This window comes from Pipistrellus kuhlii, unplaced genomic scaffold (genome assembly GCF_014108245.1).
Source record: "Pipistrellus kuhlii isolate mPipKuh1 unplaced genomic scaffold, mPipKuh1.p scaffold_m20_p_26, whole genome shotgun sequence".
NCBI lineage: Eukaryota > Metazoa > Chordata > Mammalia > Chiroptera > Vespertilionidae > Pipistrellus > Pipistrellus kuhlii.
This window is the reverse complement of record NW_023425525.1, coordinates 8,003,024-8,030,042: the sequence shown is the minus strand read 5'-3', so window position 1 is coordinate 8,030,042 and position 27,019 is coordinate 8,003,024. Positions and strand designations below refer to the sequence as shown.

Genomic DNA, 27,019 nt, shown 5'->3' with positions numbered 1-27,019 from the left:
CATCTTTAAAAGCAGGGGATTGGCTTGGACATGTGAGTCACGGAGGGGAAACCTCGCTTAGGCACTGAAGCCCGTGCACAACCACAGAACGGCGGCGGAGGCCTGGAGAGGCCCGGGAGGAGGCGGGCCTGGCTCCTGCAAGTCCGGGTTTTCCCTGGGGAGACAGATGCCACCCAGGTGGTGACTTAGAAACAACCATCTAGCCCAGAGCCACCTCCTGCTGGGAGATCCGCCCTGGCGGCAGCTCCTCCCGCTGCCCGCCACCCCCTCCCCAGCCCGGCTGGTGCGCAGCCCCGGCGCCCAGACAGGCCCGGCCCCGCGTGGGGGAGGGGGACGGGGAAGGGGGAGGGCACTGGGAGGCGGCTGCACCCGCATCACGTGAGCCGTGCAAACTGTGAGCGGGGGCGGCGGGCCGGGGCTCCGGGAAAGGCCGCTCCGCCGCTGCAGCCGCAGCCCCGGATGTCGCCGCAGTAGCCGCGGCCGTGGCATCAGCACCCACAGCGGCATCAGCACCCGCAGCGGCATCAGCACCCGCGCCCTCGGCCTCAGCATCCGCGCCGCAGAGCCAGCCTGAGCCCGGCCCCAGGTGAGCCCGGCGGGCGGGTCCAGAGCGCGGGCATCGGCACCGCATCCCCGCAGGTCCACTCCCAGCCGCCATCGCCGGGCCCCGCCGGGCAGGGTGACCGGTTTGTGGGCTCCGGGGCGCAGGACAGGGACGCCCCACCCCGGGCGCGAGCACCGCAGCCAGCAGCCAGGTCAGACGTGTCCCCGCTCTGCACACCCAGCCCCACCCTGGCCCCTCCCTTAGCTCTCACCTCCCTTCGCCCCCTCCCGCACACTCTCCCCGTGCTCACCCTGCTTTCCTGGGCTCCCTGTGAAGTTGCTGCCCCGTGAGGGCTGTGCACCCTGTTTCCACCCCCCCCCCCCAGCCCCCCGCCCCGCCCCTGGGCCGCTCCCGGGGTGCAGGGCTCTGGGGGCGCGGGAGCGGGCCTGGCGCTCCCCGGAGGTCACGCACCTGCCCGGGTGGGTTGGCAGGTGCAGCCGCTGCCCGTGGCCCGCTCTGTCCCCGTGTCCATCGATGCGGGGTCCGGATCCCTGTCCGGGACTGCCCTCCCCTACGGGCAGCAAGGCTGCTCCTCTCCTGCAGGGACTTAACAGGACTTCCTCCAGCCACACCCAGGTCCCGGCTCTTGTGGGGAGAGGGTGTCGGGCAGGTTAACAGGTTAACGCGATGGTGCCGGGCCGGGTGGGGGGTGAGGTGGTGTGTGTGGGGGGTGGAGGGTGCACTTATCCATCCTGAGATGCTCATCCGCTTCAGTTAGCCTCTGCGTCCCGGTTCTCTTGTCTGTCGGGGCGCCGATCAGGGGTGACATCCCTGGTGAGGTCTGAGACGAGTGTGGTCTGCAAAGCAGGAGCGTGAACTTTAGAGAACAGGCGAGAACTCGGGTTTAAGGGCCAAACACGCCCGTTAACAGCCAGCGCCTAAGGAGGCTGTATGTGCTGGGATGCAAAGCCGGGTGAGGGCTCTGCTCAGTAACATGGGCTCCGGGATGTGCCGCTGAATCCTGGCTTGCTAGCGTCCCCGGTGAGGACGAGGCAGGCTTCCGGGAGGGTGTGAGGCTCCAGGGCTCCAGGCCTGACTAGCCCAGGCATCTTTTTCAGAGGAGACCCGTGTTCATTGAAAATGGCAGCAGGAAGAATCAGGCCGGAGGGAGCAGCAGGGCCCAGTCTCACTGGGCCTGGGTGAGGGAATCTGGGGAAGGCAGGCTTCTCTCCGAGGTGGGGGATTGCTGCAGCAGCCATAGGGCAGGGAGTAATGTTTGCAGCAGACTATAGATTTTAGGCTCCTGGGGAGGATAAGCAGGAAATGTGGGATGCTGTATACTTTATTTCCTCTAACTTATCAAAAGCGGGCGCAAAGACCCAATTAAAACGCTCTGTGATTCTGATCTGACTTCCTCCAGGTTCCGCTGAAGTCCATGTATGTGGCTGCTGGTGTCAGTCTGATGTATAACCTCAGTGTTGCTTTGTACCAGCAACTGGCTCTTAAGAGACAGGGGTGTCTAGTGTCAACATCGCCCAGGAATAGTAGACATAACACATGGCAGGCCCTTAGGGCCAGTCTCATTGCAGGACGTGATTTAACACCATGACCAAGCACGCAGAATTCATCAGAGGATGGTGAATTCTCAAAAGGTGACTCATTTCAGGATTCCTCCCTCTCTCCTAAGCAGCCTTCCTTTCCCATCTCACTGCCAGCCATCTTCTCAGTGAGGAAGAGGAGAGGCATGAGGCAGCATTTGTTTGGGGGATAATGGATGGAGGAAGATTAGCACAGAGGTCAGGAATGGCGATGCTGGCTGGACGCAGCCTGAGAAAACACTGTTGTCAACTCCCCTGGTACAGCCTGGGAGGCTGAGGCCAGCAGGGGATGGCGGGGAGAGGGGATGTGGGCCCAAGGTCATGTAGCTGGTTGGCCCTGGCAGTGAGGACTGAAATCCAGGTCTTGAAACTCCCCCAGTTCAGGATTCCACATACCACCCTGGGAGAACAGGGCAAACCTGTCATGAGTGGCAAACAGGGCACCCCGAAACCAGACTGTACCATGAATTTAAAAATCTAGAGGTTCCTTAACCCAAGCCCATTTATCTGCTCAAGCTGCCTGTGCCTCATGTTCACATTGACTAAACTGCTTCTGTATTTAAACTCCGAAGACGTTATCTTAATCACAATCTTTGAGGTGAAAAATGTGATCTCTGATTAAAAATCAGTTGTTGATGCATGCAGAGAACCCATAGGCCATTTTTTTTTTTTAAACTAAAAGAAAACAGAGTGGGATATAGAATAGCTTTGGAATGGATCTGATTTTAAGTACAAGTAAATAACAAGCCTGATGTAAAATGCTTTGAAGCAGCACTGAAGACAGCTCTTTTCTAGCATTTGTATTTGAATTCTCCGAACCATGTGCCTGCGACCTGAGATCTACCAAAGGAAAAGGAGAAAATGTGCGTGGGCTGGTATTTGTGCAGAGTGAGGAGGACATGGAAAACCCTCTGGGCATTCGGTACCTTCACCCGAGGGATCGCAGAAGGAGGAGGTGGGCGGCTTGCAGGCAGGGAGGATGATTTGCGACGGTGAAGCAGTTGGGAGCCAGGTCTGGCTGGGTAAGTTGAAATGAGGACAGATGCTGGTGCCACGTGTGCCCTTAAAAAAACAAGCTGCGCTAGGGCATGAATGTGATGAGTCAGTCATTGACATTCCCCTGATAGGCCAAAGACGTTAAAATTCACAAGCTTTTAAAAATACAGGGTGTCCCCCCAAAATGTCTACACACTTTAACAGCTGATAACTCACTTAATCTTCACTCCTTTTCAGGTTTAACTGATTTGAAATAATGGGTGAAGCCAGACTAAGCTTTGGACAAAGAAAATTTATTCAAAAGGGCCACTAGACTTTTTTTATGGGGACACATAAAAGATAAAGTTTAGGGTATAAAACTGGCAGCAGTTGACAGATTTAGGGCACACAAATACCGAACGAAATGATTCTTTTTTAAAATATATATATTATTGATTTTTTTACAGAGTGGAAGGGAGAGGGATAGAGAGTTAGAAACACTGATGAGAGTGAAACATCAACCAGCTGCCTCTTGCACACCTTTACTGGGGATGTGCCCACAACCAAGGTACATGCCCTTGACTGGAATCGAAACTGGGACCTTTCAGTCTGCAGGCCAACACTCTATCCACTGAGCCAAACCGGTTGCTGCACGAAATGATTCTTGATGTTTGGGATTCCATTGCTCTGCATCATCAGCAGTGCCTGGACCAGACTGTCACCAGTTTGAAAACAGGCACTCACAAAAAGATAATTATTCATTTCTGTGGATTCTTTTAACTGTTGAAGATGCACTGTATATTAATAAACACTGACTTTATAATCATTCCAAGTGTGTATACATTTTTGGGGACACCCTGTGCATAGACTCATGCCATTTGTGTTTATTGGAGAACAATAAAAAGTATAGATAATCCAAAGTTATTTGTTAAAAACCACCCACGATCCCTTTATCCAGCACTAACTAGTCTTTTTAAAAGTTTGGGACCACTTCATTGGCGTGAGAGAGCCTCAATTCTGTGCTGTCCAATTCATAGCCACTGGTTAGTGGCCGCGAGCACTTGCAATGTGGCTAGTCCAGATTGAGGCGTGCTGTGAGCTTAAAATACACATCAGACATAATAAACTTATATTAAAAGACTTGAAAACATGTCAGGAATTTTGTATTGATTATAAAGTAAAGTAATATTTTGGATATATTAGGTTTAAGTGAAATATATTATTAAGCATAGTTTCACCAGTTTCTCTTTACTTATTTAGGTGCGGCTACTAGAAAACATAAGATTGCTTATGTGGTTCGCATCTGCCTTCCATGATATTTCCCCTGGACTGTCTCTGTCCAGGGCATTCACAGGAAGTGGGGCTGTTGGTTGAGGTGTGCGATTCATGGGACTGGATGTGTGAGGAGAGAGGCTGCACAGAAGCTGGAGGGGAGGTGGCTGGATAGGCGTAGAGAGTGAGGGGAGATGGCTGGATGGGGAGAGAGTGAGGGGAGGTGGCTGGATGGGGGAGAGAGTGAGGGGAGATGGCTGGATGGGGGCAGAGAGTGAGGGGAGGTGGCTGGATGGGGAGAGAGTGAGGGGAGGTGGCTGGATGGGGGAGAGACTGAGGAGAGATGGCTGGATGGAGGCAGAGAGTGAGGGGAGGTGGCTGGATGGGGGCAGAGAGTGAGGGGAGATGGCTGGATGGGGGAGAGATTTAGGGGAGGTGGCTGGATGGGGGAGAGATTTAGGGGAGGTGGCTGGATGGGGGCAGAGAGTGAGAGGAGGTGGCTGGATGGGGGACAGAATGAGGGGAGGTGGCTGGATGGGGGAGAGAGTGAGGGGAGGTGGCTGGATGGGGGAGAGAGAGAAGGGAGATGGCTGGATGGGGGAGAGATTTAGGGGAGGTGGCTGGATGGGGGCAGAGAGTGAGGGGAGGTGGCTGGATGGGGGAGAGAGTAAGGGGAGGTGGCTGGATGGGGGGGAAAGTGAGTGCTCAGGTGACTGACAGGGGAGGGAGCTGGGGCTTCCCAGTTTGAGTCCCACTGAAGCAGAGAGGAGCTTTGAGGTGGTTAATTAGATGGTTAATCTCTAGCCCCTGTTTCTTCCATTCTTACTGGTTAGTCATGTAACCCATCCCCTAAGGCACATGTGTCAAACACAAGGCCCGCGGGCCAAATCCGTCCCGCCAGGCCTTGCAATGTGGCCCGCACCGCGCTGTCATCACTGCACTCCGCTGCGTTTCCATCACAATGACAGTTTATGACTGTTCAGTAAACCATTCGGCCCGCAATTTAGGCTGGATTTTAGATTTTGGCCCCTTCTCTGATTGAGTTCGACACCCCTACTAAGCCAGACCGCCTTGAAAGCTCCCATGAGCATGTGCATCACTGGGCTAAGTTGGTTGTGTACATGAGCACCTCTTCCAAATGGTAAAGAACTTGGAAACACGTTTGTAGCTCCATCTCTCCTTGGGTTGAACAAAGTGCTTGTAGGTGGTTAGGGGCTCAAAATTAACATGCTGTTAATTCATCAGACTTCTTAAAGATCCCAATTAAAATGATGGACCCTTCTGAATAAGTTTCGCTTCTTTCACAGTAAAACCTCCCTAGTGTATTTTAAAATCGCACTCAGCAGTGCCCCAGTGACCTGAAAGAATAAATGAAATGTCTTAAAGTGTCCTTTTTAAGCACCAGTGACCAGGTTTTTAAAACAATAAAATCCAATAGTGTGAGCTTGCTATAAAGAGATTTAAAATGTATATATCCACACATAGTAACATATTCATTTGCATATGTTCATATATATGTATAAATGTTCTTTTTGATTAAAAAAAATGGGATAAATTTCCTAATGATAAAACACAGCAAATGGCTGAGGCATAAATGGACATTTACAAAGTAGTTTTTAAGTCCATTTTGTAAGGTATTAAAGTAACTCTGGTTACTGGCAAGATTTAAATCTTATTACTATTTTATTTCTTCTGTAGGAAATAAATTTTTAGCTAAATTCTTTTTTTTTACAGGGACACAGAGTAAACCACCATTTTAAAGGATGGGAAGATATTTAAAAATCCCAGTTTGCAGAGTTAACAGGTACACATCACATTACATGAATGAGAAAAAATGAGAACACACAATGCAGTATTTACATGGGAGGGAAAGCAGATGGTGGGGAGAGAAAGGTCATAATTCAAAGCATCCCTGCCATATCAGTGGACACACTGGCAGCAATTTCAAAAAGGAGAACAGGCGGAAATGAGAGGGTCCCAGATCTTTCCCACGGAGAATGCCAGGGCATCTGACCACACACCTGCCTATTCCACCCAATCTTCTTGCTTTATCTCCACTATCATTACATCGTCAGAACTCTGATATTTAAGAACAAGCTAAGGGAACAAATCTTTTTTGAGTGTTTCTCTATTTTAGATACTCGGAATATATTATCTCATTTAATTCCCATAGACAGCATGACCACATGTTATAGATGCAGAACTTAGTAAGCAGAGGAACTGCACCCAAAATTTGGGTCTATTTGACTCTTAAAAAAAAAAAAAAAAAAAAAAAAAAAAAAAAAATATATATATATATATATATATATATATATATATATATGGTCTCGATTTCAGAGAGGAAGGGAGAGGGAGAGAGAGATAGAAACACCAGTGATGAGAGAGAATCCCAGTTTGCAGAGTTAACAGGTACACATCAAATTACATGATGTAATCACATGATCGGTTGCCTCCTGCATGCTCCCCACTGGGGATTGAGTCCACAACCGGAGCATGTGTCCTTGAATAGAATCGAACTTAGGACCAATGCTCTAGCCACTGAGCCAAAGTCATATTTTGGATATATTGGGTTTAAGTGAACTATATTATTTAACATAGTTTCACCAGTGTCTCTTTACTTCAGTCCACAGGCCAACGCTCTATCCACTGAGCCAATCCAGCGAGGGCTATCCAACTCTTAAAAAAAAAAAAAAAAAAAGCCACAATGTAAGCCCTAGGGAGATTCCCCTGACTGCGCAGCTCAAGTGGGAATTCTATGGGTTGAGTCACAGCATGGCAGCACTTTGTCAAAATCAGATTTTCCTGCTCTTTTTCTTTCACTGAAGACAAACTATAGATACCTCCTTCCCTTCATTTGCCCCACCAACATTTATTGAGTCTTACTGTGTGCAGCCCTGTGTGCTAGGTGCCAGGGAAATAAAGGTTTACAGGGGAGTCCTTGCCCTCTTGGGGCCCACAGAAGGCGGAGCAGAAAACACATTTTAAAACTTGAGGAGAAGACATCAGGCCAGGTAGAGGGGACCAGGGACTCACCTCAGGGCACTAACATTGCAAGCCACACTGAAGTCCCTTCTCATGCCTCCTGCCTCAACAATCCTTCTTCAAGGAGCTATCTGAGACCCAAAGAGGTACTCACAAGCAGTAACTGCAAGAAAAAATGCCTTGTATTGGATAAGTCCAGTGCCATTTCTAACTTTAAGATAATTTTAAACAGCTTATTTTGGGCTTTACTTTTTAAAAGACACCTATTATAGAAAATCGCAAGCATATACCAAAGTAGAGAGAGCAATACGGTAAACCACCATGTACTCAGCACCCAGCCTCAGCCATTTTTATTACATAGCCAGTCTGTGTCATCTGAGCTCCCAACTTCTCACCCTGGGTTACTTTCATTTTATCGTTTCCCTTGGAAATATGGCAGTATTTATCACTAAAAGGTATGGGCTTTTGTTTTCTGACACAACCACAGCATCATCATCACTCAGAAATGAACAGTAATTCCTTAATATCATCAAATACCTGGTGTTCACATTTCCCTAATGTATATATAATATATATGTAAAAGGCTAATATGCTAAGTGTTCAATATGGTAATGATGTCACATAGCAAAGCTCAGCTTCCTCTTCCTAGTAACAACTAGCCTTCTTGCAGTTTCCTTAGCCCAGGAACACGACTTGCTTTATAGCCAGGTGGAAACATTTTACACTTTAACCACATGTTTGTGAAGCATTTTCCCATGCCTGCCTCATCTCATTTGAGTCCTGAAGTAGGTAGATAGGAGACTTGGTAGAATCCTATTTTCTTTTCATTAGTTGGAAAATGGAGACTTACAAAGTTTAGAAACTTGACCCGATTGAAAAGAAGTAAGAAATGGTGGACCTTGAAAATGACTTCAGGTTTTCTCACTGCGCAGAATATAGTCAAACACTGCTGCAGTTAAATATTTCACCCTTTGGAATGGTAGTGTGTCTGATGAGCTAGGTGCCAACCATTGGTGAGAAGGTGAAGGAGCAGAGTAGGGATTAGTGCAATACTGGCAAACCCATCACCATGAGGAGCAGGCGGAGGGAAAGTGAACATTTATTGAGTCCCCACAGGACTAGGTGTTTTTCATTCGGTAAACACGAGTGCTACGTTGTGAATGGGGATGGGTCCCATGCTCACATGCAGAAACTCTGGCGCAGAGACAGTTCATAACCCGCTGTTTCTCATAGTCAGTGGGCAGAGTCGGGACCTAAACAAAGGCCCCTTTTGTCTTTAAAGTGTGTCATTCCCTTGCCCTGTGCACATGGGGCCAAGCAGGCAAGATGCATGAGTGCAATTGACCTGACATTGTCAAAAGGAAAAAAACAAAACCCACAATAGCTCAAGGGTGATGTTGGTGGCGCTTCACTGCCCACTGTCAGGGATGGAGGGGACTGTGAGAGGCGCCCTCACCAGTTTCCTTGTTGTGCGGGAATGTGGACCCTCTGTTGCCAGACCTTTCAAGTTTTCAAGAGAAGCCAGAATTTCTACAGGAAATCTCTAGATGTTACAATGTTAGCTGCTATATTCTGTATGCCTACACTCTGGGCCAAGCCAAAGGCGCAGCCTGCCACCCCTGTGCCACCTCCGGCTGCTCGGAGAAATGGCAGCTGACGTCTGGCCCTGCGGTAGGTGCTGCACTTGAAGTTAGAGAAGGGGAATATTAAGCAGCTCTTAAAAGACGTCAAGTGAGAGTGAAGAAAGTCTTCAAATGGTGAAAGAACATTTCGGCACCACAAGGAGTAAGTCACATTTCTGGAGCCTGAACCGATCAGACCTTGACAAGCAGCTGTCCTATGTCCCTTCTCTTACCCCTGTGGTGACTCGGTCCTCACTCTATCTCAGCTGGGATTCTGAGCGTCTCATACTGTTTGCACGTTCCCGCCCCTTTAAACATCCCCACAACCCCGTCATTATCCCTGTTCTAGAAAGGTGACGCGGGGCTGAGACTCAGGCCTGCTGATGGAATACAGTCTGTCTCTCATTAGATAGTTCCCAAGTCTGGGCATTGCCTGTGGGAAGCTGGAAATCACTGGCTCCTAACGGTCTCCTCTCATAAACTCCGAGAGCTGTGTGCCTTCCAGGCAGAGCGTGAGAAGTCTGAGCTGATGTATGAGCCTTTCAGCAGCTGGTGGTGACAACCCAATTTTTATTTTTATTTTTATAATATATTTTGATTTTTTACAGAGAGGAAGGGAGAGGGATAGAGAGTTAGAAAGATCGATGAGAGAGAAACATTGACCAGCTGCCTCCTGCACACCTGCTCCACACCTCCCACAACTAAGGTACATGCCCTTGACTGGAATCGAACCTGGGACCTTTCAGTCCGCAGGCCGATGCTCTAGCCACTGAGCCAAACTGGTTTCAGCGACAACCCAATTTTTAGTTAGATGATCCCTTTCCCCATACTCCTTATTTATTCCTTCCTATTCCAATAGCAGGCATGAGAGAAAAATCCATGTATACAGGAATACCATTTGTCCTATTTTCAGTTTAGCAGGAATAGCAATACTTGAAAGAATAAATTTATCAAGAAGTAAAATAATCAAAAAATTTATTCTGTGCTTTTCCGGAAGTTGGGATGTCACAGACATCGGTTTAAACGTCTGCTGTCTGCTGGGTGACACTGGGAGCTTGGCGAGGGAACCGGCCTCACTGGGACCTCGGGTTTCATGGTCTGGCCCAAGCAAGGCAGTTAATAAGCCTTCAGCCGATAAAGACAGTCATTTCTCCCTCCCAGGAGACTCAGGGCTTTCTTATAAGAGGATATGGTGACTGATGAGGGACACTCTGGAGCTGAAAAGCAGGGCAGCAGGGCCTGCAGGCAAAGACCCCCACCCCCTAGGCTCAGAGCATTCACACCCCTCAATGACTACTCACTGAACTTGAGGACAAAGACCTTTTCTCCCAGCAGCTTCCTCCCTCGGCGGCTAGACATTCTGTAAGCGGTCTCCTGGTTACAGGGGTCCTGTGCTCCCGCCCCCGTGCCTGCACCCACCTCCTGTCCTTCATCCGAAGGCGGATGTTGGCAGATGCAGCTCCTGTGCTGTGGGTTCCAGGAAATCTGGAGTCTAATATCCGGGTCCCAGAGGAATCCTGAATCCTGAAAGGAGTTTGACGAGGAGGACACGGGTGGTTAGAAATGGAGCTTGAGGGTCCTTTATCCTGATGGCATGATATGAAAGGCTGTACTGTCTAGTGCCAGAGCCTTTAGACACATGCGGCTCATTAATTTAAAAATTAATTTAAAGATTAAATCACATAAAATTTACCATCTGAACCATTTTTAAGTGTACAGTTTAGTTGCTTTCATATTATTGCACAATTGATTTGTAGAACTGTTTTGTCTTGTAAAACGGAAATTTTAAACCCATGAAACATCTCTCCCTCCCACTCTCCTCCCCCAGTCCCTGGTAATTCCCATCCTACTTTCTGTCTCTATGAATTGGACTACCCTGGGAACCTCATGTAAGTGAAATTACGCGGGGTTTGCATTTTTTGTGACTGGCTTCTTCCACTGAGCAGGCCGTACAGATAAATGTACTTTAAAATATTCTTAACAAGCGCTTTGTAGGAAATGGCTGTCCGTTTGGCCATCTATGGGAGTTCAATGGGAGTGTCTCATTAATTGGAACTGTTAGTTTATTGCCAACCTGGCAAGACTCCTAATGGGCATTAGCACAAAGAAGCCTTAGTAAGTAGAAATAACCCGCTGCTTTTAAAGAATTTTGCTCGAAACCCACAGTAAGAAATATTGTCTTTCAACCCAGTACATCACACATATATTTTGATACCTGAACATAAAGTTTTTTGTACCAACACATAATCCTTACTATGTGAAATGCATATATATATATATATATATATATATATATATATATATATATATTTTTATTTTTTTTATTTTTTTTTATTTTTTATTCTTTCTAAAAATGCGTCTCTTTAAAAAAATGCTGATCTTATGCACTCAAATGATCTCATAACCCAAGAAAAGGCCACCACATACAGTTTGGAAAACTCTGCTTTTTGACACACCGGGGTTCAGTTCCATGACATCCACCCCTGGACCCCCAGAATTACTCCTCAAAACAAACACGTTACAGACAAAGCCATCAGGCCTGGCTTCACTTCCCGTTTAATGTTGGCCTAAGTAGGATTCGCTACAATTGAAAATTCATTCTTCAGCGGTTGTGCTCTGTTTCTCGAAGCCAAAGAGCAATGAGGACAGCACGCTATGCAGTCCATTTTACATGAACGGGAGCACATTCTATCATCACACCCAAGTCCTTCTGGGATCTCGGGGAAGAGCAGTCTGAAACTCTTCGTTCTGGGTTTATTAGGAGGTTGTATCACTGTTCTGGTCAACAGGTGTCCTACTACCATGTGTGGCCATTTCATTGAACCAATTGAAGTTTGTAATACAATTAAAATCCAGTTTCTCAATCACACTGACCACTTCAGTAGCCACCTGAGGCTCGTGGCCACCATCCTGGACAGTAGGGACACAGCATTCCCATCACTAGGAAGTCCCTGCACAGCATGGGAGAGAGTAGGAAGGAACCAGCTAAGTCACCGCTGAGGCTGCCGTGTGTAGAATGTGAGTCAGGGAAAATGGACAATAGCTTTGGCTCATTGGCCCCTGGATGTGATACACAGGCTGCTGGTTCATCTTAAACTTAAAAACAAACAAACAAACAAACAAACAAAAAAACACACACAAACATAAAAACAAAACAAACAAACACACAAAGTTCTTCTTCCTTTTGGCATTCCCAATCATTCCCCAAATTCCACCTCACTGGCCCACATACTGTTGCCTACATCCTCATCATGTGACTCAATGATTCAGTTAGGCTGACCAAGCAGGCGTCCTGGCTGGACAAAAGGTGCTTGGTGCTGAGACCGGTTTGGCTCAGTGGATAGAACATCAGTCTGTGGACTGAAAGGTCCGGGGTTCGATTCCGGTCAAGGGCATGTACCTTGGTTGCGGGCACATCCCCGGTAGGGGGTGTGCAAGAGGCAGCTGATCGATGATTCTCTCTCATCGATGTTTCTGACTCTCCCTCTCTCTTCCTCTCTGTGAAAAATTAATAAAATATATTTAAAGAAAGGTATTTGGCAAAAGCCCTGTGGGTTTTATTTATTTTCTACAGACACAGCTCATCACTGCCGCCCAGGGGATTCCCTCCTGTTTTTAAGGATCAAATAAAGCGAGGTTTCCTCAGAGATGAGACAGCAGAGCTTTTGAACTGGCCCAGCAATAGGGGAGGAAGGGAAGTATGTTCCAGACGCGAGGCAAACGAGCACAGTAAATGTGGCCTTTCTCCCTCTCATCTCCTCTGGGTCTGCTTCACTTTATTTGGCTGAGTCAGAACTTCTTCCCACCCCCAAACTCTAGGGACCCTCTGCGAAGGCACCTTATCTTATCATTATTCTGGGTCTCTCTTACACATACAGAGGCTTTGTTTCTCTCCCCCCGCCCGCCTGAAGTCTGGAGATAATGCAGTTTTTGTGAACAGGGGAAAGGTTAAGGGGAGAAAGAACTGGAGTCTCTTTATCATTCTGCCTTTTCTTTCTCACAAAGCAGAGGGCCTAATTCTCTGAGCTGGGAGGGGATTATTTTCAGACTTAGAGGCTGCCCTGAGCAACGCAGGGAGGAGCTCTGACAGCCCCGGGTGTGCAAGTACAGACTAACTTGAAGTAGCTTGGATGTAGATGGAGCAATATGGTCCCTCACAACATTACTGACTCTGCAATTTGATATGTGCCCCGTTATGACTGAGGTGAGTTGGTTTTGATTGGCTTGCTCAACAGAAATTTTGAGATGCTCTGTTTAAACAGTGAAAAACCAAATAAAATATCTTACTAGTATACTCATGTAGCCTCCAGGGAGTACAAAATAGGTCCTCAAGCATCATTGCATTGGACACTCCTGATAAACCTGTGGGCTGGGGCACAACACTTGCAGAAGAGAAAACCTGGGCCCAGAGAGGTAATGTGACATGCTCAGGGTCACACAGCTCGTGGGTAGTGGGGCCGAGTTTTGAATCCCATTTGCTCTCTGAGAACAGTGCTTTACTTCTCACTTACATTTTGAGTTTGTAAAATAAAATTACATTTAAGTTGGGTAAATAGTGACACAAATATGACAGTTGGCTCCATAGATGATAGGAGGGGGTGGGGGAAAGAGCAACTGTAGTTGGGTGGTATGGGTCCTGCGCTCAGGGAGCTTTATTTGAAGAGGAAGCAGTACGTGTACGAGCAACAGATACACGTTATCCTAGAACAAACTGGATGCGTTAGTGCTATGGATGACGAGAAAACGACCAAGTTCTTTATAGACGGTTTTCTGAAAGAAAGGGATTTTGAATCAGAATTGGACGAATTTTCACAAAGATTAAGAGCAGGGCATTCATTCTAGCCAGGGGCAGAGCATGGTGTAAAGAGAAAGCGTTGCAGAGAGTCTGGTTCCATTTGGTGGACTATTAAGAAAGGAGAACTGGACACCTGCTCATTATTTATTGAGAATCTACCCTGCAGAAGACATTGTGTAGAGTTGGGTTTACAGTGGTATGCAAAAGAGACATGGTCTCTGCCTTCCTATTGCTTAGACTTTTTTTTGGAGGGGGGGGGGAATGGAGGAGAGACTAAATACTGATTGTTGATAATAAAATAGTTGCCCAAATATTTTAGATTTGATTGTTTGTATCATCTGGTATCATGAGTGAGCAGGGCATTGGAGTTGGTGTGTGAGGAGCAGTAGTTAATTCGGCAGATGTTTTTGGTGCAGAGAGCAGGAAAGGGTTGCTCACGAGAGAAGGCACAGCCTGTGCAAAGGCCCTGGGCATTTGCAGGAGCTGGTATAAGGCCAGTGTGCTAGCCTTGAGAGAGTGGAGGGGTGTGTGGCTGGAAATGAGGCTGGGGAGGCGGCATGATCAGATTTTGGTCTTTAGTCTCAGAGTCGTGGGAAACCAACCTATCAAGGATTTTAAGTAGAAATGACATGAAAAACATCTTCCTGCTAAAAAGATCACTTTGGCTGCAATGTCGGGGGGGTTGGGGACGGGGAAGACAATAGCTTCTTGGGGTCATCCCTTAGGAGGATGCTGCAGTGAGCCAGGTGAGACATGGCGGTGCTTGGTGCAGGGGTCGGTCGTGGAGATGGAGAGCAGTGGTGAGTTTCCATGGAGATTTAGGAGATGGAACCTACAGGGTGTGGTGTTATGGTAGGTAATGGAGAAGCAGATGATAAGATGGCTCCTGAAATCTTGGTGCTCTTGTGGGCTGGGTGTGGAGCTGGTCACTGCGATGGAGAACCTTGGACATGGGACCAGCTTGGGGAAGATGATGAGATCCGGGTTGGATATACCATAGGCCAGTGGTCAGCAAACTTCAGCTCACAAGCCACATGCGGCTCTTTGGCCTCTTGAATGTGGTTCTTCCACAAAATACCATGGCCTGGGCGAGTCTATTTTGAAGAAGTGGCATTAGAAGAAGTTTAAATTTAAAAAATTTGGCTCTCAAAAGAAATTTTAATTGTTGTACTGTTGATATTTGGCTCTGTTCACTAATGAGTTTGCCGACCACTGCTGTAGGCCGTTGGGATGGGAGCTCAAAGAGAGGACTGAGCTGCAGTGAAGCATGTGGGCCACTGGTGTGGAAGTGACCAGGGTGGCTCTGATGTGGAGGACTTTTCCCAGAGAGAAAAGGACATTAAAGGAGGAGAGAAGGATCAGGCAGTGAGGATGCTCCGTGACCAAGTAGAAGAGAACAAGCCAGTGGGAGCGGGGGGAGGGGAGTCAGGAGGTGCTGGGGTGCTCTGTCATTGAGATGGAGGAGAATTAGATAAAAAGGGGGCATCCCTTTCTACCTAGACCCATTTCTGTCACCATCCCCAAATCTATTACGTGGCAGCCATTCATCTCTAGATCCAAGACACTTCCGTAGGCACTGTGACAAGGTCTATTGATTTCTTTCCTGGTGCCAGGACAGATGGCAGTGTGTGTGCGTTTGCTGCCTGGAACTGGAACAAGAGCCTTCTTCCTCTCCCCGACATCATGCACGTTGGCTGGCACTGCGGGTTGTTGCAGATCTGAGCTTGGTTAATCCCACGGAGGACTAAGCGGTGTCTGGTCTCGGTGGCTTTGTAATTCTACTCCAGGCGCCCCACCGTCACTTGCCAGCTGGGATCTCACTGCAGTCAGCCTGCTGCACACAGTTCAATAGGAAACCCTTTGAGCTGGTGTGACAGGCTCCATGAACTCTCCCCATTCGGCTGCCTGTTCCCATCCGCCTCTGCTTCTGCTCTCTTCCCAGGATGGCTGCAGCGCCTCCCAGCTGCTGTCTGGTGGCCTTCCCGCCTCGCGCTAAGGACGGCCTGGTGGTGTTTGGGAAAAACTCAGCTCGGCCCAGGGATGAAGTGCAAGAGGTGGTGTATTTCCCCGCTGCTGATCACGAACCTGAGAGCAAGGTGGAGGTGAGTGGTGGGCCGCGGCCTCTCCATTAGCCCCACTCTCTTCCTCTCTGCCCAGCGCCTTCTTCCGTGAGGTCTGCTCGAGAGTCTGAATGGTCATGAGTTTGCTGACCACTGGCTAGGAGAAAACATAGTGCCTATAGGGTTTGGTACTATCAGGCATCTACTGGGGGTCTTAGATGTGTCCCCAGCAGATGAAGGGGAACCACTATATGAATGTCTGAAATAGTTTTAGAAAAGCGTGTTTTCTTTTCTTTTGGATAGGCTAAATACATTAACATATTAGTCTAATGGTTACAGTCATGTTAAGAAATAGATGATCTCACTGGTTGGCCCATGGGATATTATTCCTAAAATGCCCTGTAGGTTGAATTTTGTGCCCTTGCATAAATCCGTGTGGTTTGATACGCCCCAGGATTAGTGTCTCAGAAACCCATGACCTCTCTCTGTGTCGTGAGCTGCCTCCGTATATTTCCACATCCAGACTCCGCAGGTAAAACCACCTCCCATGTCTGAAAGCGAATAATTTTCCCATCTTATTTGCTCCATGTAAGCGAACAGCTCCACTTTTTGCCAGAGTTTAATCTAGAAAACGGAGACCCTCATTTTCGTACTCATCACTGATGCACAGGGACACCTGTCACTGAGTCCTGCTTCCTCTCTCGTGTCCCCACCTCCTCCCACGGCCCCATTTCACTCAGACCCACCCCAACCCCCTCCATCATCTGCTTATCGGTGCCCCATCTCTTTGTCCTGGCATCTGATCCCTGCAGGGTCACCAGTACTTCTCCCCTCCCCCACCTTTCCCCAACACCGCTCTGTCACTGCCTTGTTTAAAAATGCTGTGTTGTGTTTATAGGATGAGAGTGGTTTGTATGCCCTTCAGGACTCTTCCCACGTGGCCCCCTGCTCACTCTTCCTTTCTTTTCTCTCTTCCAAGTGAATGCTTATTTTTAGGGCAGTTTCAGGGTTACAGAAAGATGAACAGAAAGTGCAGAGAGTTCCTATATATAACCCCTCACCACCCCCACCCGCCCCCAGTTTCCCTCATTACGAACACCGTGCCTTAGTGTGGAACATCCTTAAAAACCATGAGCCAGGATCGACACCTTCCGGAGTCTACATTAGGGTTCGCTCTCGGTATTGCACACCTTCCAGACAAATGCATAATGACACCTACCACCATTAATTACAGGGCCTTACAGAATAGCTTCTCTGCCCTAAAATCTCCTGTCATTCTCCGCTCCAGCCTTTGGCAGCCACTGATCTTTCCATCCCCGTAGTTCTGCCTCTCCTAGCATGTCATCTAGTTGGAATCACACAGTGTGTTGCCTTTTCAGATGGTTGCCTTTTACTTAGTGCTGTGGTTGGCAAACTGAGGCTCATGAGTGTGGCTCTTCCACAAAATACCACGGCCTAGGCGAGTCTATTTTGAAGAAGTGGCATTAGAAGAAGTCTAAGTTTAAAAAATTTGGCTCAAAAGAAATTTCAGTCATTGTATTGTTAATATTTGGCTATGTTGACAAATGAGTTTGCTGACCACTGACTCAGTCATAGGCATGTAAGTTCCTCTGAGTCTTTCCCAGGCTTGGTCACGCCTTTCTCCCCAGTGCTGGGGCACACTCCTCGCCTGGATGCACCGAGTGTAGCTTTCTTCACCTGCTGAAGGACATCCTGGGTGCATCGGAGGGTGGCACTTAGGAATGAAGTTGCCAGAGACATCTGTGTGCAGGCTTTTTTGTGAACATACATTTTTAACTCGTTTGAGTAAAGATACTTTTCAATGTAATTTTACATTTTGAATAGGTAACATATTGATGCAGTTTAATGATTCAGTGAGAAGTCTTATTCTCCTTTCTCCCAATCTACTCAGATTTCCTTGTTATGTAACGCTTTCTATAAATTTCCTGGCCAACAAATATGAATACTTAGCCATTTATGTTCTTCCATGAAAGTAATGTTACATACACTATTCTGAAACTTGATTTTTAAATATATAATTTTAAACTTCTAGAAAAGGTCCACCCATTTGCTTTTTTTTTTTTTTGGCTTGATAACACTTTCTGAAGAGTTTCTATATTTATTCATAGAAATTATAATTTTTTCCAACTGGTAATAGTCCCTTGAGGAGATAGTCCATCATTTATGTAAATAGTCCTCTATGGTGGACACTGGGACTGCTGGCCAGTCTAGGAAGTATAGCCACGAAGAACACTGCACACAAGTCATTCTGTACATGTGTGGACATAACTATGGATACACTTCCATTCAGGATTGCTGGGCTGGGTAATGTTTATAGTATTGAACACCACAAGCGTTGTACAATTTCCTGCTTGCTTTTCTGTCATCCTAGCTTTCCTCTCACAGCCTACACCATCAGCCTAACAACACCGAGCTGCTCGCCATTTCTTAAACAAACAGCACATCTGTATTTCTTTGTGTTTTTGCTTTTTCTATCTGTTGCCGGGAATGTCCTTCCTTTCCCCTCCGGCCACCTACTTGCTAGACTCCTATGCATCTTTCAAGGCCCCATCACCGATAGCCCTTCCTCCCTCCAGCCTGCCAATCTTGTGTGAACATGTAGCGCTGACTGTCATTATAAATCAATTGAAATGTGCAACCACCTGCATCTGGGGGGATGCCTTTTGGCCTGGGAGGCAGGGCCCTGGTTTCCAGTATCCCCTTCCCCGTTCACTGGATCTTGGGACTTTGAGACTCAGTTTCCTCATTTGCCAGCCAGAGGTCATAACATGCACCGTGACAGGCTTTTTGTGAAGCACCCGTGAGCTGACATGCGGAAGCACTATGCGGACTCTGAGGAGAACGCTGTGCTGAGATATTGGTTCTCCCCCGCCTCCTTCTGAAGAACTGACTGGTGTGCGAGATTCTGTGATCCCTGGTCTCCAAAACCCCACCCGTTCGCACGTGCTCCCGAATCCTGCCTGCTGTTCAGACACCCGCTCAGGCCTCTCATTCCCTTGCAGTCACACCTGACACTTGGCCCAAGCGCACAGTGACCGGTTCTTTTCCACGTGTGGGCCTGGGAGCCACGGTAACGATCATGTTACTTTCACAGTAGCTGTCCCTAGCATCTAGAAATTACATTTTCAAATGTGAAAAGAACTTCCCACAAAAACCTTCCTATTCCTCAGCCATTTCATGGCACTGTAAGCATGCACAGTCTGTGGTTTTCCTAGAAATGGTATACTTGGGGGTTGAGGTCCCAGAAGCTGGGTTTCTGAGAATAACCATGTGCAGAAAGTCTTCCTGATGACTCATCCCCTCATCCGCACACCCTCCCAGCTGGCCCCTTTTTCTCCGTGGTCCTCCTTTCCAATTGGCCCACCCTCCTCCCAGTCTGTCCATGTGTCTACCTGTTCATCTGTCATCTACTGTATGTCAAGTTCACTTTGCTTGAGACTTCAAGAGGAAGAGATCAGGTCCCCCAGCTCACATTGCCTCAGTTTCTAAAATTACACGGCGTCTGTTCAGCTGCACAGTTGGCAGATGGGAGCATCTTGTTTTATGTTCGTTAGTCTTTCTCTGTAGACTCTTGAGTCTTTAACAACCCCTCTTTGTGTTGCAGAGCAGGATGGATCAATATGTAGCTATTTGTGAGAGCCCCTTGGTCCTCTCTGAGGATGCTGTGCCACCATGCACCATGGGACACATCCCAACCTCTCCTCAAGCCCTGGTCCTCCCTTGGCGGGGCAGGGGGGGAGGGAGGATGGTGGTGGTGAGCAAGCAAAGGAGTAATTTCCTGGATTGGGGTGTGTGTGTGTGTGTGTGTGTGTGTGTGTGTGACCTGAGTTTTAATTCTGAAGATTATCTCTCATAGGAGGAAGCTCAGGTCCTTCTGGAATCAAAGAGAGCTAAGCAAAGCTCTGTGGCACTGGGTAGCGTGTGTGCACTTCTGTCTGTCTGTCGTTGTTGTTTTTTTCTTTATTCCCAGGGGCAGGAGTTCCTGGTCTTGTATAGAGTCAGAAGCATCTCTCTCGCCCCATGGAAGTGTGGCTTAGCCGGGGACGTCCTTCTATCCTATCCTCTCTCCCAAGCCTGCCTCTGACCCAGGCCTTTGTGCTGCCCATCCTCAATCACCTCACAGCTTTAGGGAGATAAGATGTGCTTGGCATCTATATTTGTCTTTATTTAGACTCATCTGAACCTTAAGGACATATTTTCAAAACCAGTCAAGTAGCAGACAAGACACTGGGATTAAAAAAACACACACACACACACACACACACACACACACAACCCCCACCAACGAACTAAGCAAAAACTCAGTGATGACTAGCAAGGCTGCTTTAGAGTTGCAAATCTTCCAAAACTAAAAATATTTCTCTGAAGCACCCCATTTCCCTGCCTTTTCTTTTCCTGCCTAAGAAGTCTGGCTGACTCATCAGCCCATGTCAGCGGCTCTCGCTGGCGGTGCCAGGGCTGTGCTCCCCAGCTGAGCGCCGGGGAGAGGCACAATAGCCGTGTTTCACCAAGTGAAGCGCCCATTGTGTGTGTCTCCGGCCCTCCTCTCCCGGGGTGAGATCCAGAAATAGTATGTGTTGGAATGTGCAAGGGGCAGGCGACAGCATGACGCTGACCTCGCTTTTTCATTTTTGAGACAACCACGCACAATAACAGAGGACCTGCTCTGCGGAAGAATTGTCTTCTGTCCTTGTCTCCAGGGCCTGGTCAAGGCTCATCTCTTTATCCTCTGACCTGGCATGTGTCCCCAGGAGCCCCCAGAGAGAGTGGCAAGCTCAATTCAGGGACCACCTTTAAAAGCTGGCAATCAGGCCGTTCTGGCGTGTGGAAGTCTGCCCCATGCCCTCTTCCCTGGGCACTCTCCTACTGTTGTGTGGCGTTGGCCCCCAAAGTCACACTAGCCACAGACCTGCTTTGTTCCAGGCTGGTTAGGAGTGGACGTGGGGCAGCAAGACAGTTTGCTCACCACTGTCACCGCTTAGTGACTGAAGCCAATGCCAGAGATATTCCTGTAAAGATGGATCTTGTAAGCAGTGAATGTTTTCTTTTTCTTTTCTGAGAGGCCTTTGGCTAGGAATTTTGACTGGGCGAACTAAAATGTTTTTGGCACACTAAAAGATTTCGGGTGCTTTTTTGGATTTTTTTTCTGGTGAGACCTCTGCTCCCTCACACCCTGCTTCCTCTCTGCCTCGTTAGTAACGTGGCAAATGTGAAGGCCGTTTGAAAAATGACTGCCTGCGGTGTTCGTGTTCTAGGCAGCTGGCTTTACAAAGTTCAGCTGACTACATCTTGTGCAAATGCTCCTGGTTTTTTTTTTTGTTTTTTTTTAATAAAATATTTTATTGATTTTTTACAGAGACGAAGAGAGAGAGAGAGTTAGAAACATTGATGAGAGAGAATCATCGATCAGCTGCCTCTTGCACACCCCTCACTGGGGATGTGCCCGCAACCAAGTTACATGTCCTTGACCAGAATTGAACCCGGGACCTTTCAGTCCGCATGCCAACTATCTATCCACTGAGCCAAACCGGTTTTGGCTGCTCCTGGTTTTGAGGTTTGCTCCCAAAGTGGGATTTTACATAACCCATCTATATGCACCCAGAGGATTCGTCCTCCCATCCCCTCCCAGGCCTGGGTGTGATTAGTCAGGCTGCAAACACAATAGCGTGTGTGTGAACTGCAGTCATGGAAGGGCCCATGTTAGGCCCAGGCTTCTGTGGTTCCTGACAAAGATGCCCTGAGGGGTAGGTGTTCCAGGCTCACTGAGGCTTGAGTGGGGCCACACCCCATCTTCCTGTGCCTGCTCTGTAGCATATGAGGGGCATCTGGGGTGACGGCTTCCCAGCTACAGCTTAGGAGAGACTGACTAGCCCATCTGGCTGCTCGGGATCTCCTTCCTTCCTCCTCATTCTGAGCTTGGCCTGAAAAGTTGGCCACATATATTCTGAATTCCCACAAAGACCATATGGTCTTTCTGATTCAACTGTCAACATTTTTCTCAGGCGTCACGTAGTGAGCTCTGCAGTCCTGTGACTCAGTGACAGTACAGTGGTTGTCCTGAGTGGTACAGTAGGGGCCTTCCCTGCATGGTGAGCACACCTTTGACACCCCCATCTGCCTCTTCTCTGACCTCTGTCTGGAATACCTCGATGTCCGGTCCATTTTTTAAGATCAATGCAAATGTCACCCACTTAATAAAGCTGCTGACCACTAGGATGTGTTCCCTCTATCCTTCCAATCCTTATTCTCCCTTTGACCTTTGTTATTCATTCATTCACCCACTCACTCATCCATTCAAAGAAAGGTTTATCGATGCCTCGTTTGTACCAGACTTGGGATATAGCAGCGAACTGAACAACAGAGACACCTCCCTGTCCAGGTGGAGGTAGCATACATCAGTCATACATGCAGTACATAAGTCAATTAGATAGTGCTCTGGAAGGAGATAAATGGAACAGAGTGTGAAAAAGAAAAAGCAGGATTGCACTGACTAGAGGTTCTAGGAGGAGGCGGGGGCAAGAGGCCACACATATTAATAGACAGGCCTCAGCTACACTCACAGAGGCTGGCTTTGGGGTCCTCGTTATGAGCAGCTGTGCCTCTTCTTCTTTCCCCACCAGAGGCTGGGGATCGGACAGCTCATTGACTGGCCTGCAGCAGCACTTAGCACACAGCACCTTGTGTGTGGTTGGTGCTCTACAAATAACCGGTGAAATGGAAATGAATGTGTAAAAATGAACTTGAGGGCCAATAAGTAAACCCACTTCCTATTTTCCCTTTTGTTCTGCCTGTAAAAAAATCGATATCTGTGCTTAAGAGTCGGAGATTCCTTCCCTACTCCTTATTGTTTCAAGGCAGAATTGTCACGGGAGCTCAGCATGCACAGGGATTTGGGGAAGTGTTGGTCAATGCCTGAATTATTTTTTACATAAAAGCGTGCAGTTTTAAGATGTGACCTTCATTTACATGTAGATAAGCACAGAGGACCATGGTTTAATGGTTTACTGTGTTAGCCAGGATTTGCTCTAAAAGAATCTTTTTTTTTTTTTTTTGTAAAGGAAATGACTTTTGGCAAACGAATAAGAGAAAACATTTCCAGGGTATATTTTAGTATCCATTTGCCATGGAAGCCTTCATATTTCATTAGCTTTCAGTTTACTAATACCTGTCAAATGAAATCACATTATCCCAGGGCACAGCAATATCTAACTGTGGATGGCGGAGATACAGATGTCACGTGGCCAACAACTGTGCATTTCAGCTGTTACCTGTGGTTGAGAGATTATGGGAAATCAATGCAGAAAATTGGGCGGCATTCAGCCGATAAAATTGGGTCTTGAGTAAAAAAAAAAATAAATAAAAGATCTTAGACTGCAGTTGATCCAATGCTTTCAGCTTCCTCATTTAAAATGTAAATGGCTGCTGTCCTTGATAAAATTCTCCCTGGAGAGCTAAAGTGCTCTTCGTAATTTAGAACCACGATTTCGACACTGCGTCTACCAGAGTGTGTGCTAGACTGCTAGACTGTCCAGGTAGAAGCCCCTCTGGATAACCCTTTCCTCTCCCGTGGGGTCCAAAGTGGGGAGGGAAGAGGCAGACCCAGCAGGTAAGGCTCAGCGTTACCAACCCCAGTCCCACCCCTGTTCTTCCATTTGCCTCTCAACGCACTTTGAGCATTTTTATTGTCTTCATGCTTCCATATAAGCGTTTGTGTGAAGGAAGGGTTCTGAGGATGAAGACACTTTGGAAGAAATAGTTTGATCTAGATCTGCTCATTCGTTTTCCAGGTAAAGACGTAGCAAGCAGCCTGGAGAAGGTAAGACGCACAGCTCCCGGGGTGGGCACTGCAGTTCAACAGCAGTTAGAAACCCACCTCTGGGACGGTTTCCTATGTTCCCATCTCACGGGGATCCAATGGGATAGACAGGGAAGCACCCTGCATAAGGCAGTGTGTGTTGAATGCATTAGGGAAATGTAAGGTATTGTCATTTTCTCTCTCTTACCATTGGAGCCATCGTGTAGGTTGTCAAACTCTGTTCCAGGGCACCCTCAGGATCATTGCAGGAGGCTTAAGGACCTTCCTTCTTCAGACAAAGCCTGTCCCTTTTGTCTGTTTTCCATGGCAGGCTTCCAGGCACAGTATCTTTTACAGATAGGGCTCTCTACTGTTAACGTTTAAAATCTCTGAGAGAGAAGGATCTTTGCAAGCAAGAATAAGTCACTGTTTGTTTGAAATGCTGCTACTCATCCATGTCTGTTGAAACGACCAGCCAGGGCATATTCAGAGTGGCTGACCCCTGGTTCAAGAAGATGACCGCCTTAGATATGAGCCTCCTGGGAGGACTGTCTGGAAACAAAGAGGCTGGCAAGTGGCTGGCAAGACAACAGTCACCATGGAGACCTGTGAGCTGCACTGAGACTTGGGGTGTCTTTGAAGTCCCGTATTCTCAAGGCCTTTTCTTTACTTATTCATTTGATCTGTCTGTAGCTGATGTGTTGGTTCAGTGTGCTAGGTATACCAGTTAATGCGGATTTTTTTTTTTCCCAAATGTTGATATATATGTGATTCGATATGTATGCTATTTTGTTGTATTGACAACAAGCTTCAAAACTTCATATGTCAAATTTTCTGAAAGTGTTAACATAGATATTTTTACACTCAAAAATATAGAATTTCATGCCAAAAATAAAAAGAGCATTTGCGGGAAGTTTTAATTCATTACTTTATTTATTTTTTAAAAAATATACATTTTATTGATTTTTTACAGAGAGGAAGGGAGAGAGATAGAGAACTAGAAACGTCGATGAGAGAGAAACATTGAGCAGCTGCCTCTTGCATACCCCCTACCGGGAATGTGCCCACAACCAATGTACATGTCCTTGACCGGAATCGAACCTGGGACCTTTCAGTCCAAAGACTGACGCTCTACCACTGAGCCAAACTGGTTTCGGCTCATTACTTTATTTTGAAGAAAAGTGCTGCTGAATACTTCGGGAAGCTTATGGTGAACATATTCCATCTTAAGATACTTGTGAACGCTGGTTTAAATGCTTTAAAAGTGATAATTTAGACTTGAAAGATAAAGACTGTCCAGGTCAACTGACAAAGTTTGAAGACTAACATTATAAGCATTATTGGATGAAGATGCATGTCAAACTCAAAAACAACTGCAGAAAGATTAAACATTGTTCAGCAAACAATTTCCAATCATTTACAAGGAATGGGAAAGATTTTAAAGAAAGGAAAATGGGTGCCACATCAACTGAATGAAAGACAAATGGAAAACCGAAAAGTCATCAGTAAAATGTTGCTTCAACGGCACGAAAGAAAGTCTTTTTTGCATCAAACTGTGGCTGGTGATGAAAAGTGGATTTATTTTGAGAATCCCAAATGCACAAAATCCTGGGTTGATCCAGGTCAACCATCAACATTGACTGCAAGGCCAAATCACTTTGGAAAGAAGACGATGCTCTGTGTTTGGTGGGATCAGGAAGGTGTGGTATAATATTATAGGAGCTTTCTAAAACCAGGTGAAACCATTAATACTGATTACTACCGACAACAAATAATCAGTTTGAACCACTCTTTGATCATGAAAGAATCAGAATGTGCCAGAAGACACGGCAAAGTAATTTTACTTTATGATGACGCACCATCACACCCTTCAAAACCAGTTAAAGACATGTTAAAAGATCTTGCCTGGCACGTATTAACCCACCCACTGTATTCACCAGACCTTGCTCCTTCAGATGACCACTTGTTCCGATCGACGGCACACGCACTTTCTGAGCAGCACTTCAAAACGTACGAAGAAGTGGAAAACTGGATCTCTGAATAGTTTGCCTCAAAACAAGAAAGTTCTATTGGGACGGTATCCACAAATTACCTAAAAGAAGGGGAAATGTGTAGCTAGCGATGGATATTACTTTGAATAAAGCACTTTTATGTTTATCTTGAAATTATCGTGTTTTCTCTGATTACAAAATCCGCAGTATTAACCAGTGCACTTGGTAAGTGCCAAGGTGAAAACGAGTGGTACCTGACAGCCGATGGCCCCTTTCTTTCCTGTCTTCATATTCCAGTGTACTTACATTTCCATCGACCAAGTTCCCAGGACCCACGCCATCGTGATAAGCAGACCTGCCTGGCTTTGGGGGGCAGAAATGGGAGCCAATGATCATGGAGTGTGCATAGCCAACGAAGCGGTCAATGCCAGGGAACCGGCCGCCGAGACGGAAGCCTTGCTGGGGATGGATCTGGTCAGGTATGTGTGGTGAGGGGGTGGGCACAGGACTTACCTCCCTCCAAACCTCACACTTCAAAACACAACCCTCCCAAAGAATATGTGTGCCATTTGATATAAACTTGGAAGTGATAGAAAGAAAAAGGATAGTTACAGTGGAACATTATTCAGCAATAAAAAATAACCAGGTACTGATATGTGCTGCAGCATAAAGAACCTCAAAAACATGATGCTAAGTGAGAAAAAGCCAGACATAAGAGGTCACATATTGTATGTCACTATTTCTGTGAAATAGCCCGATAGACAGATTCATGGAAACAGAGAGATTAGTCATTGCTCAGGGAGTGAGAGTGATTCCTAATGGTATAGGGCTTCTTTTTGGGGTGTTGAAAATATTGTAAAGTTAGATTGTGGAGATAGATGCACAACTTTGCGAATATCACGACTGGTAAATACCACTAAACTGTGTAGTTTAAATGGATGAAATTTATGGTATTTGAAGTATAGTTAAAATATATAAAAAGACAAGGAAACATATAAAATAGGCAAGATCCAAGGAGAAGAGGTCAGAGCTCACTTCCTTCCTTCCTCCTCACTTCCTTCCTCTGCTTCAGTCATCTTTCCTTTCTTCCCCTACTCTTCCAGCCACCACGGGGGACCCACAGGACAGGGGTCCTTGTCTGCTTGGCCACTACTCCGTCACAAGCAACAGGACCCTGTGCCTGGTGCACAGTGGGCGAACAATGACGGAGTTAGGGATGAATGACTGAAGTAGGGGGTGGGCTGGAGTGAAACAACGTTCTGAGAGGGCTTTCTTTTTTTTCTGAGCTAGTAAAACGCAGCAGAGCCTCGGACATAGTTGAAAGAAGGTTAGGTCAGAGCCAGGGTCCAGGGTTTCTGGTGTCG

At 47.1% G+C, this 27,019-nt stretch overlaps 1 protein-coding gene across 2 annotated transcripts in view; it reads left to right on the top strand.

Annotated features, from left to right (window-relative positions):
* Window positions 1-378: 378 nt before the first annotated feature.
* Window positions 379-27,019, top strand: part of SCRN1 (secernin 1) — a 54,736-nt gene continuing 28,095 nt past the window's right edge. Inside the window, exons 1-3 of one of the 2 annotated variants that reach the window (XM_036453770.2) lie at window positions 379-586; window positions 15,731-15,890; window positions 25,953-26,134. In XM_036453770.2, the coding sequence (XP_036309663.1) occupies window positions 15,732-15,890; window positions 25,953-26,134 (341 nt within the window). In that variant the 5' untranslated portion in view covers window positions 379-586; window position 15,731. Of the gene's footprint in view, window positions 587-644; window positions 756-15,730; window positions 15,891-25,952; window positions 26,135-27,019 lie in introns of those variants that run through there. The other variant, XM_045587226.1, reaches the window with a different exon arrangement.